Consider the following 16,278-nt stretch of genomic DNA (forward strand, 5'->3'; position numbering starts at 1 on the left):
ACTATTGCCAACAAAGGACAGGCTCCATTGCAAAACTGTATTTGATGTTGGCGTTTGTGCTCTCTTATCAGGTTTGGCAAGAAATCCAGGCCTGCCATGTATGATGCCACTCCCATTGCTTATGAAGACTACAGCCCTGATGACAAGCCTTTGGTGACCCTCATCAAGACAAAGGATTTGTAAAACACAACCATCCCAGCATATCACAGGCAGCACACATTCAACTGCACGTGTAGACATGTGCATTAAACCCTCACATGTATACAGATAGTCAATATTAATCTTTTAGTATTTCTTAAGGAAAAAAACAGCAAAAGTAAAGTTGAGAAAATTACAAATAATACTCTGTAGTTTAAAAAGAACCAATCTGGAGTTTGACACATCTATTTTCCTGTCAAAGTCCACAGTAAGGCTTTATTGTAGCATAAAAGCATACTTTGCATTAATTAAGTTGGGTGACACTAGCAGTAACCTCTGCTGTCTAATAGAGTGATGACTTTAGTCTGCACCAGACTGTCTGTCTGTAGGTGGGGCCAGCAACCCAGGGGTCCACATTTCTAAGTGTAAACTCAGCAGACAGTGCTGACAACAGTCCTTACAGGTGTTGTAGAAATGGGTGCAATCATCTCGGTGTGTACACTGTATCTTTTTCTATGTCTAAAAATCTTTTGCAGTAGGTTGCCTTACTTCATGCATGGTTAGATTTGATGTTCTCTCTTCATGATTTCAAACTTCTTCATTCTTGGTTGTAATTCTTCTCATGACATTTGTATTTCTCTCTGTCAAGATTGTGCCAAATATTTTATTTAGGTAATTTGTGGTTAGTAGATAAATACATACGTGTATAAAAGTACTAGTCACAGAAGATTTCTTTTTAAAATACATATTGTCCTGTTCTCTACATGCAAGTTGCTCCGTGGCGTATGAGTTGAAAGTGGGTTTACTGAAGTACTGTGACTCTGCCATCCTGCTGTATGTATTTCAGTGACATTTAGGTTAATAGGTGGGTATATTTCTCAGTGCACAGAAAAAAATAGTTGGTTTTATTCAGTGTACCTGTTTATCCCAGTGTACAAATTCACCTCTAGTATTGACAGTGTTGAACAGTTTCTGGATGAGACATCTTTGCTGGAGTGGCCTCTTGCTGTCTTTACAGTGGAGAAGAGGAAGAGGAAGCAGAGGGGGATGATCTACTCCAGAATATGTGTGCTTCTGTGTCCTGCCAATGGAAAACTGTCTGTGCAGCTGTGATGTTCCTATCAAGGTCAAGCATTGTTTTACCAATAGGCTCAGCTAATCTTCTTTTGTTTTTCTCTCTTGTTTTAATACAGCAGCCACATGATGATTACCTATTATCTATGTTGAATGATGTGAATAATAAAGATTCAAGTGAATATAATCTATGGTACTCCAAGGATGTTTGTTTTCGTTCTCTGTTCCAGTGTGCCACATTTGGATTATGCTGCAATTTACTGCGTCACATTTGGGGCAGGGTGTTTGAAAGTTTACAATACTAAGTCAATAGGATAGCTGGATCCAGTACTTATATTTTTACTCTGAGAATATGAACTGTACATTAAAGTGTTTTTCTACAGCACCCTTTATTCATGTAACAGAAGAAGCCATACTTCTCAAATGTTACATGGCGTCTAAACACAGGCTGGTGTACAAACATTAGCCAAATAAAAATGACTTCAGTTTCAATACAAATCAAAAACATGGCAAATGAAGAAGTTATAGATACAATATGCAACTTTTTCAAACATTTCTATTGTAGAAATCTGCTCCAAAACTTGTCTTAATGTGGCGAGGTGCTGTCAAAGCCTCCTGTGACCCAGACTCATCGAACAGCACTGGCAGCAGTGTAGAGATATTAGCTTCTAAAAGGTTTTGAGTAGGACTGACCTCTGTAAATCAGAGATTTTCAATTAATTCTACTTGATCAGTAAGTTTTGTTGCATTCTCATTTCTTGAAGCTTCATTATGACAAATATCTGAAGAGCTGGGCAGAAAGTGGCGGAGCAGAGCAGATTTTAGTAGAGCACGAGCCCCCTTTCCACGGCCTGGTACAGGCTCAACTCAACTCTACTCAACTCTACCCGCTATTGGTACCAGTTGCTTTGTTTTCCACAGTAGACCCAGGTCCCAAGGTCATACCCAACAGATGGAACCTGTTATGAAGTGTAGGTAATGTGAACACACTCAGGGACCTCAGACTGTATCCAGATGTTCCCCATGTAAACATCTGTAAATACAGACTGTGACTGCAGAGTGATGTCACTCAACACACCTACATATATTGTTTATGACCTGCTCGGCAGGCCTCGTCTTTGATCTTTGTCCTCTGTTCCTCTTTGGCTTGACAGGGTCCCACAAAACATTGGTATTACAGAGTCTCTCAGTCCTCTTCAAAGCCTCAATCTTGATACAATGACTTGTCATACAGGCCAGGAGTAGTTGTGTAAAATAGCAGAAAGACAGAATTACTGCCCAAGAAGGAGCTAAATACTGGGCGGAAATTAATGCATTCAACATTTTATCAAGAATGTTAATGGATGATGCGTCAGTGGATTTACAGATCTCACTGTGAAAATAACATTCATACCAAACTAGTCTCAATTACAACTTGTTTTTGAGAAACTTAAGATAAAAATGTTTTTGCATGACTGCAGCAAATCACTATAGATTTTGTCCTTTCATGCCTTTGTGAAACTCGGGAATTATGAGGTGAAAACCATTTAAACAACCATACTTTTATTGCCACCAGCCACTGAAATAATACTGTGCCATTTATGCTTGGTTTCATTTCCATTTTAACTACATTCCTGCACCGGCTGGCTCTGGTCTGCAGGACTAAGTTTCTGAAGCCTTTAAGTCTCTTTTATAATGGTGCTAAATATCCTGACGTATGCCTTCTGTAGCCCAGCTGAAAAATCATTCAGTCTGAATATGACAGTTGGGTACTTGTGTATATTTTTATAAGAAATGACAGCAGAAGACTATGATGTTCTGCTTCATTATGACAAATATCTGAAGAGCTATTTACTAAAGGGAGCTAATGGCTGCTTTACATTCACCACACAGTTTACACATTTGCTTGGAAATTAGTCTTGCTATATTTTTTAAAAGACAATTTCTTTGATTTTACACTTAAAGGTTCACTACTGTAGAAGACAAAGACTATTGCAAATCACTGTACAACTGCTTGGTTGTTCTTTAGCTTGATGATCGTATGAGACAGTCAGAAGCTACAGAACAAGTAAATAAGTGGACCTTCAACATTAAATCTGTTAAAGTGTCCCATTAATAACAATTTTTGTTTGCGCTTTTTCATCACTATTGCCAACAAAGGACAGGCTCCATTGCAAAACTGTATTTGATGTTGGCGTTTGTGCTCTCTTATCAGGTTTGGCAAGAAATCCAGGCCTGCCATGTATGATGCCACTCCCATTGCTTATGAAGACTACAGCCCTGATGACAAGCCTTTGGTGACCCTCATCAAGACAAAGGATTTGTAAAACACAACCATCCCAGCATATCACAGGCAGCACACATTCAACTGCACGTGTAGACATGTGCATTAAACCCTCACATGTATACAGATAGTCAATATTAATCTTTTAGTATTTCTTAAGGAAAAAAACAGCAAAAGTAAAGTTGAGAAAATTACAAATAATACTCTGTAGTTTAAAAAGAACCAATCTGGAGTTTGACACATCTATTTTCCTGTCAAAGTCCACAGTAAGGCTTTATTGTAGCATAAAAGCATACTTTGCATTAATTAAGTTGGGTGACACTAGCAGTAACCTCTGCTGTCTAATAGAGTGATGACTTTAGTCTGCACCAGACTGTCTGTCTGTAGGTGGGGCCAGCAACCCAGGGGTCCACATTTCTAAGTGTAAACTCAGCAGACAGTGCTGACAACAGTCCTTACAGGTGTTGTAGAAATGGGTGCAATCATCTCGGTGTGTACACTGTATCTTTTTCTATGTCTAAAAATCTTTTGCAGTAGGTTGCCTTACTTCATGCATGGTTAGATTTGATGTTCTCTCTTCATGATTTCAAACTTCTTCATTCTTGGTTGTAATTCTTCTCATGACATTTGTATTTCTCTCTGTCAAGATTGTGCCAAATATTTTATTTAGGTAATTTGTGGTTAGTAGATAAATACATACGTGTATAAAAGTACTAGTCACAGAAGATTTCTTTTTAAAATACATATTGTCCTGTTCTCTACATGCAAGTTGCTCCGTGGCGTATGAGTTGAAAGTGGGTTTACTGAAGTACTGTGACTCTGCCATCCTGCTGTATGTATTTCAGTGACATTTAGGTTAATAGGTGGGTATATTTCTCAGTGCACAGAAAAAAATAGTTGGTTTTATTCAGTGTACCTGTTTATCCCAGTGTACAAATTCACCTCTAGTATTGACAGTGTTGAACAGTTTCTGGATGAGACATCTTTGCTGGAGTGGCCTCTTGCTGTCTTTACAGTGGAGAAGAGGAAGAGGAAGCAGAGGGGGATGATCTACTCCAGAATATGTGTGCTTCTGTGTCCTGCCAATGGAAAACTGTCTGTGCAGCTGTGATGTTCCTATCAAGGTCAAGCATTGTTTTACCAATAGGCTCAGCTAATCTTCTTTTGTTTTTCTCTCTTGTTTTAATACAGCAGCCACATGATGATTACCTATTATCTATGTTGAATGATGTGAATAATAAAGATTCAAGTGAATATAATCTATGGTACTCCAAGGATGTTTGTTTTCGTTCTCTGTTCCAGTGTGCCACATTTGGATTATGCTGCAATTTACTGCGTCACATTTGGGGCAGGGTGTTTGAAAGTTTACAATACTAAGTCAATAGGATAGCTGGATCCAGTACTTATATTTTTACTCTGAGAATATGAACTGTACATTAAAGTGTTTTTCTACAGCACCCTTTATTCATGTAACAGAAGAAGCCATACTTCTCAAATGTTACATGGCGTCTAAACACAGGCTGGTGTACAAACATTAGCCAAATAAAAATGACTTCAGTTTCAATACAAATCAAAAACATGGCAAATGAAGAAGTTATAGATACAATATGCAACTTTTTCAAACATTTCTATTGTAGAAATCTGCTCCAAAACTTGTCTTAATGTGGCGAGGTGCTGTCAAAGCCTCCTGTGACCCAGACTCATCGAACAGCACTGGCAGCAGTGTAGAGATATTAGCTTCTAAAAGGTTTTGAGTAGGACTGACCTCTGTAAATCAGAGATTTTCAATTAATTCTACTTGATCAGTAAGTTTTGTTGCATTCTCATTTCTTGAAGCTTCATTATGACAAATATCTGAAGAGCTGGGCAGAAAGTGGCGGAGCAGAGCAGATTTTAGTAGAGCACGAGCCCCCTTTCCACGGCCTGGTACAGGCTCAACTCAACTCTACTCAACTCTACCCGCTATTGGTACCAGTTGCTTTGTTTTCCACAGTAGACCCAGGTCCCAAGGTCATACCCAACAGATGGAACCTGTTATGAAGTGTAGGTAATGTGAACACACTCAGGGACCTCAGACTGTATCCAGATGTTCCCCATGTAAACATCTGTAAATACAGACTGTGACTGCAGAGTGATGTCACTCAACACACCTACATATATTGTTTATGACCTGCTCGGCAGGCCTCGTCTTTGATCTTTGTCCTCTGTTCCTCTTTGGCTTGACAGGGTCCCACAAAACATTGGTATTACAGAGTCTCTCAGTCCTCTTCAAAGCCTCAATCTTGATACAATGACTTGTCATACAGGCCAGGAGTAGTTGTGTAAAATAGCAGAAAGACAGAATTACTGCCCAAGAAGGAGCTAAATACTGGGCGGAAATTAATGCATTCAACATTTTATCAAGAATGTTAATGGATGATGCGTCAGTGGATTTACAGATCTCACTGTGAAAATAACATTCATACCAAACTAGTCTCAATTACAACTTGTTTTTGAGAAACTTAAGATAAAAATGTTTTTGCATGACTGCAGCAAATCACTATAGATTTTGTCCTTTCATGCCTTTGTGAAACTCGGGAATTATGAGGTGAAAACCATTTAAACAACCATACTTTTATTGCCACCAGCCACTGAAATAATACTGTGCCATTTATGCTTGGTTTCATTTCCATTTTAACTACATTCCTGCACCGGCTGGCTCTGGTCTGCAGGACTAAGTTTCTGAAGCCTTTAAGTCTCTTTTATAATGGTGCTAAATATCCTGACGTATGCCTTCTGTAGCCCAGCTGAAAAATCATTCAGTCTGAATATGACAGTTGGGTACTTGTGTATATTTTTATAAGAAATGACAGCAGAAGACTATGATGTTCTTGCAGATGTTCTTTCTGCTACTGAAGATTTGTAACACTCCAGTTTTTTTTTCCATTGAGAGTTGTTTCCCCAGAGCTTTTTTCTTTGCCAGACATAGCTGCCTGCTGCTGTTAAAAACTATGTTGATGAGAATGGCAAGAGCAAACCATAACTGAAGAGTTTTAAAAACAATTAGCCAGAAGTTGCTGTGTTCAGCGAATGGGAGCTGCTATATGTGGGACCTGGCAAAACAGCATGCATATGTGATGTAATGTCTGGAAGCTTAAATAATAACTTTTATAATATAGTCACCGTGTTCACGCTGTCGTTGTAAAATACAGTGACATTTTATGAAATAAAAGCCATTAAGAATTCCCCACAATATTCAGTGATGCTATTAGAATGTACAGTAATTTGCTTTTAACTGAAGCTCGGACGCATTGTGCCACTCTGGTCGAAGCCACGATTTACTAAAGCACCTGAATGCAACGTGAGGACCAAACACAGGTACCTCCACCTGCTGGACGCTCTGCTAACTGCAGCCAGGCGGAGCAAAAAATATCTTTCATTGCCGAGCAGCCCAGACTGGAGACGAGCTGAGGGGTACGGTGTGAAAGCGAACAGATGTGAACCGGGCTGCGACGAGAGAACAAGCTGTAGTAAAGACGGAGAGCCTTCGTTTCTGCTAATATGTGGCAACCCGCGTCGGAGCGATTGCAGGTAGGATACGGGTGTACGTGAGACGCCAACTGTCGACTGGGAGCAGTAAATAAGCGGTGGAGCCGTGTATCACAGTTAGTGCTGTGCGTGGCTCCAGCCTGCTGAAACTTGTACGGTTTCTGAGCTGCTGCAGATGTTTTATGTGCAGTCTTTCACTTTGATGTTGGAAGTCGTATTTTAAACGTTAGAAACCAATTCTAGGGGCGTGAACATGCATTTTCTGCTAACCTCTCTGTGTGACTCCCGTTCGGTGCTACGTTTAAACAGACCTATTCCACGTTACGCAAACCGGGAGTACCGTGCAACACTGTATACCTCCTCTGCAGTCGTGTGCTAATCTCCTGCTAGAGATTTCCTTCAGATCTCAACGACGAGCATGCTCCTTTACTGTTAAAACAGCTATTTTGGCCCACAGGCCCGTTTCATCCAACAATCTACCTTCACTACTGAGTGGAACCGCAGGCCTCCTCCTCCAACTCCTGTTGGCACGTTTTTCCTTGATGGTGCCAGGATGCTTAATCTCTATTTTCCTCTTCTTTCATGTGTGAAATCGCTTTAAAAGCAGGCTCTGGTCAGTAACCTGCCGCGCAAAGCCGTGCGCCGAGCCTGCAGACGTAATGCTCTCCAGATGTCGGCCTGTGGACTGTCTGCCAAGTGAACTTGCACAATCCCCTCTTCTGCCCAGGCGTCAAGAAGATGGAAGGACGAATTATTATTAGAACCCAGAGTTCCGGTGTTTGTTCTCCAGTCAGATGTGTGAGTCAGGAGCGCGCCGTAAATGATCCCATTTACGCACATCTGCTCGGGCCCCCGACACTAAATAATGTTGGATGTACCAACGAGGTGTTGCCGATTAAAGTTTCATTGCGCTGCGAGGATTGTTCCAGTGTCCTGCTCCACAAGTGTCATAAAGTCAACACCACACTTTCTGTAGCTTGTTGTTTTAAATAAATTTGGGCAGTGCATGTGAGTGAGTGAATAATTCCAGTTAGTTTGCCAACAACATTATAAACAGCCACATGAGCAGGCATGGGGTGCAAGGTTGGAATAATGTGAGGTTATTATTATTATTATTATTATTGTTTTCTGCCACATGGCCTGAATTTATATACAGGTCTTAATGTGCCCATCTCAGTGCTGAACAGAAATAATCATTCCTGTTTCAAATTATGTGCTAGTTCAGTTAGTTAACTATTGTTGTAATTTTTTTGTTATTATTTATTTACTTTTTTTTTTGCAAGCTTCTGCCTAATCCTTGTCGAATCCTGTTTGAATCAGTGCTGCCCTCAGTTAGTGCCAGTCATGTTAGCAGCTGACTGGCAATCTGTGCCATATGGTGGTCTTGCAAAAAAGGCAGATCCTGTTGTTTCCAAATTACCATGCATCCTCTCTGTGAATCAACAAATAGGATTTTTTAGGGTGTTACATTTAGATTATAGAACCTCTCAGCAGGCAGTAGTATTCTTTGAAGGACTGCTCTGTTGATTTTATACTTTTTAGGTTTGGTAAAACCAACAGGGGGAGTGTGACTTAGGTGGTGGGTCTGTGATTTGTGTTTAGGCCTGCTAAAAAAAACAAAAAACAAATAACCCAGGTGATTTCATCAGGGTCATCATGGCTCAGCCGTGGAGTATAAAGATTTCTAACAAGAAGCCTGTGATGCAAACTGGCGACATGGAGTTTATTTATGCTGTGTTGATATGCTATAGGATGAGATTCTGACTCATTCAGGTCCTAATTATGACCGGGAAACTCCTGAGTGAAAGCTTCCAAGTCATAAACATGGGAATCTATCTTCTCTCCCACCCAACCCACATGCTGTGAAATTAACTTTACCAGGTAGCGAGGGTCAAATGGCAGAAAGGGGTGCTATTGAATTGCATTATGGGACATGTCGGATCCAACTTTATGGATGTGAAATACCAAATTGCTGGAAGGAAATGGCAGAATGATGTGTTTAAAGAAATGTTACTGCTCCTGGAGAGCAGCTGTGGTCCAGATTTGAATAGAAGTTTGGCATGCAAAAACTATGAAGCATTGATTGGCAGTGTTTTCCTGATGGATGCCAGGATCCTTGGATCTATAAATAAATGGTTATAGATCCAAATGTCAACACTGCGATAAAATGAACAACCCTTACAGTGAAAAGTTGGTGTAGAGACATTGTGATACCTGAGCATTACCTGTGTTGTAACCATGACAACAGCCTTCCTTTACACTGTATCCTTTACCTCTGCAGTGGGGAACAGAGGGGTTTTCTGGAGCTGGGTCCAACAGGTGTCTGGTCCAGAATGTATTGGTGGTTATTATCTTCTGTTGTGTTGTTTTCATTCACTGTGGCATTCATCCATATTGTTCTCACTTGTGATGTCCTCTGTTGCCATAGCAACAACTGATGTCTTGCTGCATTTTTGTCTCGCACTCAGGCGGGAAGAGGAGGGGAAAAATAGATAGGAGGTGGGGATGAGGAGAGACAGGTCGTGGCATGAGTTAGGCATCAAGAGTGTGTTGCGACTGTGTTGGTGCTGTCTTGTGCGTCTCTGCTTTTCTCCCCCTCTGTCTGCTTTTCTGTCTGTGTCCGTTTCCTCATCCCTCCTACCTCTTGCTGACCACATCCCTCAGTCAGGCAGAGGCTACCTTAGTTCACTGACAGATTGCACAATATGCAGCGGTCTGTGCACAAAAGCACATGTGTTCACTCACGTATATGTAGGTTAAGCATGCGTGCACACTCATCAACTTCCTTTCTGGCTACCAAACTTTGTCCTTTGTCAGCAGCTGCTTTTAGCCCTGGTTTCCACCTTCAACACTCTTGTGTGTGTGATTCTGCAGATCAGGACAAAGATGCGGATCAGACAGAAATAGCTGACTGAGGTCAAACATGGCCACTAGCCACTGTCTGTTACTTGTTACTGTGGCCGTCGCCATCTGTCTTTGTTTTCTTGTACATCTGTCTGTCTCTTTGTCTGTCTGAGGTTGCTTTGTGGCTCCTGCTACATTGTTGAGACTGTAGCTTCTGTGGCAAAAGAAGTCGTCGAGCAGACTGGCACACATTTCCCATAGTTCCCTCAACTGTTTTTTTTTTTGTTCTTGTTTTTTTTTGTGTGCACACATTTGCTCTTTGGGATCAGATGGCTTCCGCCACTTTATTAGGCACACCTGTACAATTGTATGCAATTCAATGCAAAACCTCTGCCTTAATATCTATGTTTATGAAGCTCAAAATGTTTTGGATTTAGGTGAAATTGTCAAATATATAAATTCATTTGCTTATTATTGAGGTGTCTTAGTTAAAAGTGGTGTTGTACTGGACTATATTATATTCAGAGGTGTTCCCAATAATGTGACCCTTTCATGTATTTAGCTGGGAAGGACAAAAGTATAGAGACACCTCTAAATATAATGCAGTCCAGTACAACACCATCTTTAATTATGACCTCATTAATAAACGTATTATTTATACATTTATGACAATTTCAGAATAAGAAACGAGAGCACGTATGGCCTGGTTTACACTTTGTATTTGCACTTACAGACCTGTGTCTGTATGCTCTCAAGCGCTGAGCTGCAAACTAAGTAGCGCTCGAAATGTGGTTAGAGCACCCTCGAACGTTATGGTGGGGATCTACTTCCATATGCGCCCCTCGCCTGTGTCTTCTCAGGGGTATGTGCAAAGTCTGATTAGCCAGTAAAATGATAACATGGGTAATCTAAAGACATAGCCTAACATGTAATGCCTACAAGACTTAGTTAGTGCTTTCTAAAATTGCCGGTGATGGATGAATGAATGGACAGATCTCGAATCCTTCAGTGAAATTTCAGAAGATGAAAAGTAGGCTCCTCTGCAAAAGCTAGCATATACTGTAACTGGTCTGTGTTGTTGACAGTGGACTGTTTTTTTTCTTTTTCATTAGAGATTTCCTTCAGATCTCAACCCTGGATTGTTGTAAACAATTTAAGATGCTGCAGTGGGTTTGTTGTTTCATTCAAAGATTTGTTGATGTTTTTACTGCCAACCAAAGATTGCTACCCCAGTCTCTGAGGTTCTTCATCCTACAGACCTACCAATCACAACATCCGATCATTGACCTGCTCACTCTCCTATGGTCTCTGGTGCTCGGAGCATGGGGACCTCCCACAGTTGTCCAGGGATTGAGCCTATTTAGACACATTTCCTCTCATAAACTGTCCCAGGATCAGATGGGGAGGCTGTAAACACATAGCAGGACTGCTTAAACAGTTACACTGCCCAGTCCTGCAGGATTGCATCCTACTTTTAGGAAGCAGCTGCCACCGCTTGCTGGATAGACCTCTTCTTCCTGTTCTACATGTGGGCCACAGTGTATTCCTTGTACGTTTACAGAAGGAAAGATGTGTTTGTGTGACATCTGAGGTACTGGAAAGAGCAGGGTAGAGCTGGTTGCCAGTAGAAAAAGAGGCAAGGTTTGACAAGCCTCAAAGTCATTGTTTGGAAAGAAATGTTTTTTGGATAATCTGGCCGCATTTTGAGGAGCAAATTCATGGATCTATTTGATATGCAACTGCAGATCATGTGCAGTTTGCTCACTGGCAAATGGCACACCATTTGTACCTGCCTCAAAACAGCTGCATGTATTAACCTTTTGACTAACAGGCAAATATCATAATGCCAGACCTTTACTTTTGTTCATGGAAACCCACACTAAAATGATTCTGATCCGGGACGTTATCTGGCCCTGCAACTGAATGTTGGGCTGGCAATTCTCTTTTGAAAATGAAAAGAAGAAGATGCAGCATAGGTGACCTGATAGCAGCAACGTCCGGCTGCCATACTCTCTGCCATTATCCAACACACCTGCAACATCTGGTACAGATGTTCCTGCACTCTAAATGCATCTGGGCTGGTGTGTGCATACTGTATGTGTATGATACTGTTACTGTTGACAAACTGTTTTGATCTTGAGGTTTGTGCATACTTTATATCACTAACTACGATTTGCGTTTTTGAGATGAACCAGTAGCCATTCATGTAACCAAGGGGTGGATTATTTTCAGTTTCTTTTGCTTTTTAGACATGGGACATCTGTCCAGTTTGCTCCTACTGTCTTCTTAGCATCATTTCCAGCTGTTTTCTCATAATCACATCCTTATAATTTTTACTTTGTGTGTCTCAGTGGGTGTGGCTGAAGCCTGTTTTTACCCTGTTATGCAGGGTCTTACCACAGGATTCACTTGCCAGCCTCTTTCCTGTAAGAATGCTCCCTTGGGGTGCCAAAAGTTTAATTTACTTTCTGTGGCACTCCCCAAAGCCGTAGCCGTGATTGTCTGAATGTTCTTCTAGATTTGCATATTTGTAAATGCACAATTCACAATAATTTCATAGCAGGAAAGTTTAGCGCATGTGCTTGTGCTTAATAACAGTTGTGATTTCCAGCAGTCATCACAGACTTAATCGGAGAGCAGTCCTTCACTGTAGCACCCAGATACAGATGTGACCTCGGCCGTCTCCTCAGTTTCAAATATTAGTAGTTCCCCCAGAAAATAAGTTAGGTCCATGTCAAGTATTGTTGGATCAAGTTTTTACCGATTTTATTTAGCCCGTGATATGGGCTTGTAAACTGTAAATAACTGAATTGGTGTAGAAGTCACGCCGTTTGAGTTTTGGCACTGTTAGGCCCACGTTCTTTTAATTATAACTTCTTGCACTATAAATACACATTAGTCACATGGGTACAGGCAGTGATGAATCAGTGTTGATACTTTTAACATTGCAGTCATGCTGCTAAATATGTAGAACTGATGTTTTGAGAGGAAAATAGTCTGATTGGATTTGCAAGTCTAAATATATAAAGACTATGGAAGCCACAAACTTTAAATAACAGGACTAGATTTATTAAAAACCATGATTTTAATTAACAACACATGGCGATATTTTTTACTAGATTCAGAATTATAAGAATTAAAGCTGTGTTATGTAAATAAATAATCTTTTCTTTCATAAACCACTGTTCATGTTAAATCATTCATCTTTTACATTTTCATGCACTTTACGGATTATTTAGGATTTTCTTATACACACAAATAGCTAGCTTGGAAGAAGTGTCATAATACAGTACGTCTTGGCACAAATGTAGAATGAAAACTAAATAGTTTAGTAGACTTTCTCTTTCTCAAATGGCAAAATAAGCAGCTGTAAAACTGGCTGTGTCACATAATTCAGTAATCTCAGTACATCATCCTCAATCCATCACATTGGGGATCCATATTTTTAGAGGTCATGTATAAAATGCAGATCTATGCTGACAAGAAAATTTTGAGAGATAATTTTCTGAAACGCATCACAATCAAACACACCAATGACTTGGTTGTCACTATGAAACCTCAGCAGAGTTGTGACATTTTGAACTCCAGTTGCTGTAGATTCTGCTGTGTGACCTCAGTGTCAAGTCTGCTTAAAGTTCAGGTCGACTGACTCGGACATTTGCGTTCTCACATACAGCTCCAATGGGTAATGTCTAGATATTTTCAGGGTTCCTGTGCACGTCTGAAAAGGGCTCCAGTGTCTTGTGTCAACTGGTATAAAGATGCACCTAATATCACTGGAGATATAGCTACACTGATAGCAGAGCATTTTGTGCATATTAATAGTATGATATTAAATTTAGTTTGAGAGCATCAGTCATATAAATATTGAACACATAGAGGCTTTCACTTAAAATAACATTTACACAGTATGTAAGGAGATCAGGCGGCTGAGTGAGTGCTCAGTGCAAGAGCATCATTATTTGGGGATTTGAGGTTTTCTTGTGACAGCGGTCATTGTTTAAATCTGAAGTGTGGACAGACACATGTCTTGGAACAGCTCAAAATCAAGCAAGCTCACACTCGCCGGACGGTGGAAACAGAAACCTCACCTTGGTCCAAGTTAAAGTCAAAAATGGCATCAGTAACAGCAGTAACTTGATGAGGAGACTGCTGGGAGTTGAGAAATAAAAAAAAAACATTAAAATGCAATGAAAACACACTACCCGATGGTGGTATGGAGCAGACGTGACGCGTGAGAGCTCCTGTGTGCTTCACTCTTCTCTCATTCATTTATAGCCATACCTTGTAGACGGAGTAGCTACCTTTGCACTTTTTTTCCCCCCCCCAACCTTTGCTTACTTTATAATGACCTCGTGGTAAATCGGGGAAAAAAGACGACCAAACCGCCGGCTTATCCATGGAGGCTATGTCTGAGCTACTTGAACAGTACAAATCGGCGCTAGCTACTGACTTTAAAACTTCTTTCAACCAGCTGGAAAGTAAATTCGACCAGGTCTGCTCCACTGTCGACGAACATGGCCAACGTCTCTCATCCCTTGAGCTCGCCTCGGAAGATCTGAGTCAGCGTGTCGCGGAGCTGGAAAACATTTGCTCTGGCCTATGAGAGAGCAACTCCAAGCTAATGGCTAAAGTCGTGGACCTAGACGGCCGCAGCAGGAGACAAAATATTCGCATTCTGGGTTTGGCGGAATCTACTGAAGGTGGGAGACCTACAGAGTTTTTCTCAAGCCTGTTGTGGGAAGTTTTCGGGAAAGAGACGCTTCCATCCCCACCCGAGATTGATAGGGCCCATTGTTCGCTAACAGCTAAGCCGGCCCCTGGACAGAGACCACGTCCTGTCATTCTCCGGCTGCATCGTTACCAGGCCAAGGACCTCCTGATTTGTGAGGCCCGGCGCAGAGGGAAGATGGAATATCGTGGTCAGCAGGTTCGAGTTGTAGAAGACTATAGCCCCGAGGTTCTGAGTCAGCGAGCTGAATACAGGGAAGTCATGGCGGATCTCTACAGCCAAGGGCTTAAACCCTCTCTCCTATACCCCGCACGGCTCCTCATCACGCTTTCCAATGGAGATAGGAAGTGGCTACGCTCGTCTGATGAGGTGCGGAGATATATCGACAGCCTCCCTTCTCCACCTTTGCCACCGTAAATGTCTAAATGGCTATATAACTGCAGCGCCCGGCTGTGTGTGAATCATTAACTCTACATTGACTGTTGCTGTGGGCGTGTGAGTATGTCCCCCTGTCAGCGAACTGTTAACCTTCGGGTGTGAGGAGAACCTACCGGTGTTTATGTTTACCCTGCACTTAACAACACTGCTACCCGTTTCTCATTGCTAATATCATTAGCATCAAAGAAAAGTTCGACACGTTCCACATATGAGGACCACGACTCACTTTCTGGCTTGAACTCGTCAATTCTCCCGAGGAACGCCATCATCCCATCCTCGTCGCCAATTTAAGATGTTATGTATTCTCGTGCACAGTTACTTAGACGGACACCACGTCTCCAACACAAGCGGGTTTATTCAGCCAAATTGTACACCTTCTCTATATCTCAGGCGCCAACGTACACACCCAGAATACCTTGCCCCGAACTACGGCAACCGTATGCGGACACTAACCCATAATACATTATAGTTTGTTAAACTGTGTCAGCTGGAATGTTAAAGGTCTAAATCATCCGGTTAAGAGGAGGAGGGTGTTTTCTCATTTAAGACAGTTTAAAGCAGCCTTTGTTTTTTTACAAGAGACTCACATTCGTGCCTCTGATAACGCCCGTCTGATGTCACGGTGGGCGAGGCAGCAGTATCACTCCTCTATTCAGGCCAAAGCCAGGGGGGTGTCAATTCTTGTCAACCAAAACATCCCTTTTGTACATCATGACATTGTGTCTGACAGCAACGGCCGTTTCGTCATTGTATCGGGGAAGTTATATAATACAAAAATGGTGCTCGCTAATGTTTATGCTCCAAATGTAGATGATGTGGGCTTTTTTGAGCGCTTTTTTTCCTCCCTTCCAGATCTGAGCACATATTCGCTGTACTTGGGGGAGACTTCAACTGTTGGTTAGATCCTGTATTGGACCGCTCCTCTCCTAATCCAGACTCCGGTAGTAGGTCTGCTGCACTTATCCAATCTTTTCTATCAAAATTTGGTATTTCCGATGCGTGGCGATTTCTCTATCCAAATAAGAGAGAGTATTCCTTTTTCTTGCATGTTCACCACACTTTCACCAGGATAGATTATTTTTTCATTGACAATGAATTGTTGTCACGGGTGCGGTCCTGTGCTTATCAGGGTATAGTAATATCAGACCATGCCCCCGTCGTACTGTCTCTGGCGCTACCCGATTCCCCTCAAATCAACAAACACTGGCGTTTTAATCTGACCCTTCTGTCAGACGATGACTTTGTGAAATTTATGGAAGAG

At 41.5% G+C, this 16,278-nt stretch overlaps 2 protein-coding genes across 2 annotated transcripts in view; both read left to right on the forward strand.

Moving 5' to 3' along the window:
- Positions 1 to 1,399, forward strand: part of dner (delta/notch-like EGF repeat containing) — a 43,871-nt gene extending 42,472 nt beyond the window's left edge. Inside the window, exon 14 of the mRNA XM_020618217.1 lies at positions 72 to 1,399. Within this exon, the coding sequence (XP_020473873.1) occupies positions 72 to 183 (112 nt within the window). The 3' untranslated portion in view covers positions 184 to 1,399. The remainder of the gene's footprint in view (positions 1 to 71) is intronic.
- A 5,458-nt stretch (positions 1,400 to 6,857) lies between these two features.
- The window catches only part of pid1 (phosphotyrosine interaction domain containing 1), a 34,804-nt gene continuing 25,383 nt past the window's right edge, over positions 6,858 to 16,278 (forward strand). The window contains exon 1 of the mRNA XM_020618238.1: positions 6,858 to 7,045. Within this exon, the coding sequence (XP_020473894.1) occupies positions 7,016 to 7,045 (30 nt within the window). The 5' untranslated portion in view covers positions 6,858 to 7,015. The remainder of the gene's footprint in view (positions 7,046 to 16,278) is intronic.

The sequence above is a fragment of the Monopterus albus genome, unplaced genomic scaffold (genome assembly GCF_001952655.1).
Source record: "Monopterus albus unplaced genomic scaffold, M_albus_1.0 scaffold202.1, whole genome shotgun sequence".
In the NCBI taxonomy this organism is placed as follows: Eukaryota; Metazoa; Chordata; class Actinopteri; order Synbranchiformes; family Synbranchidae; genus Monopterus; species Monopterus albus.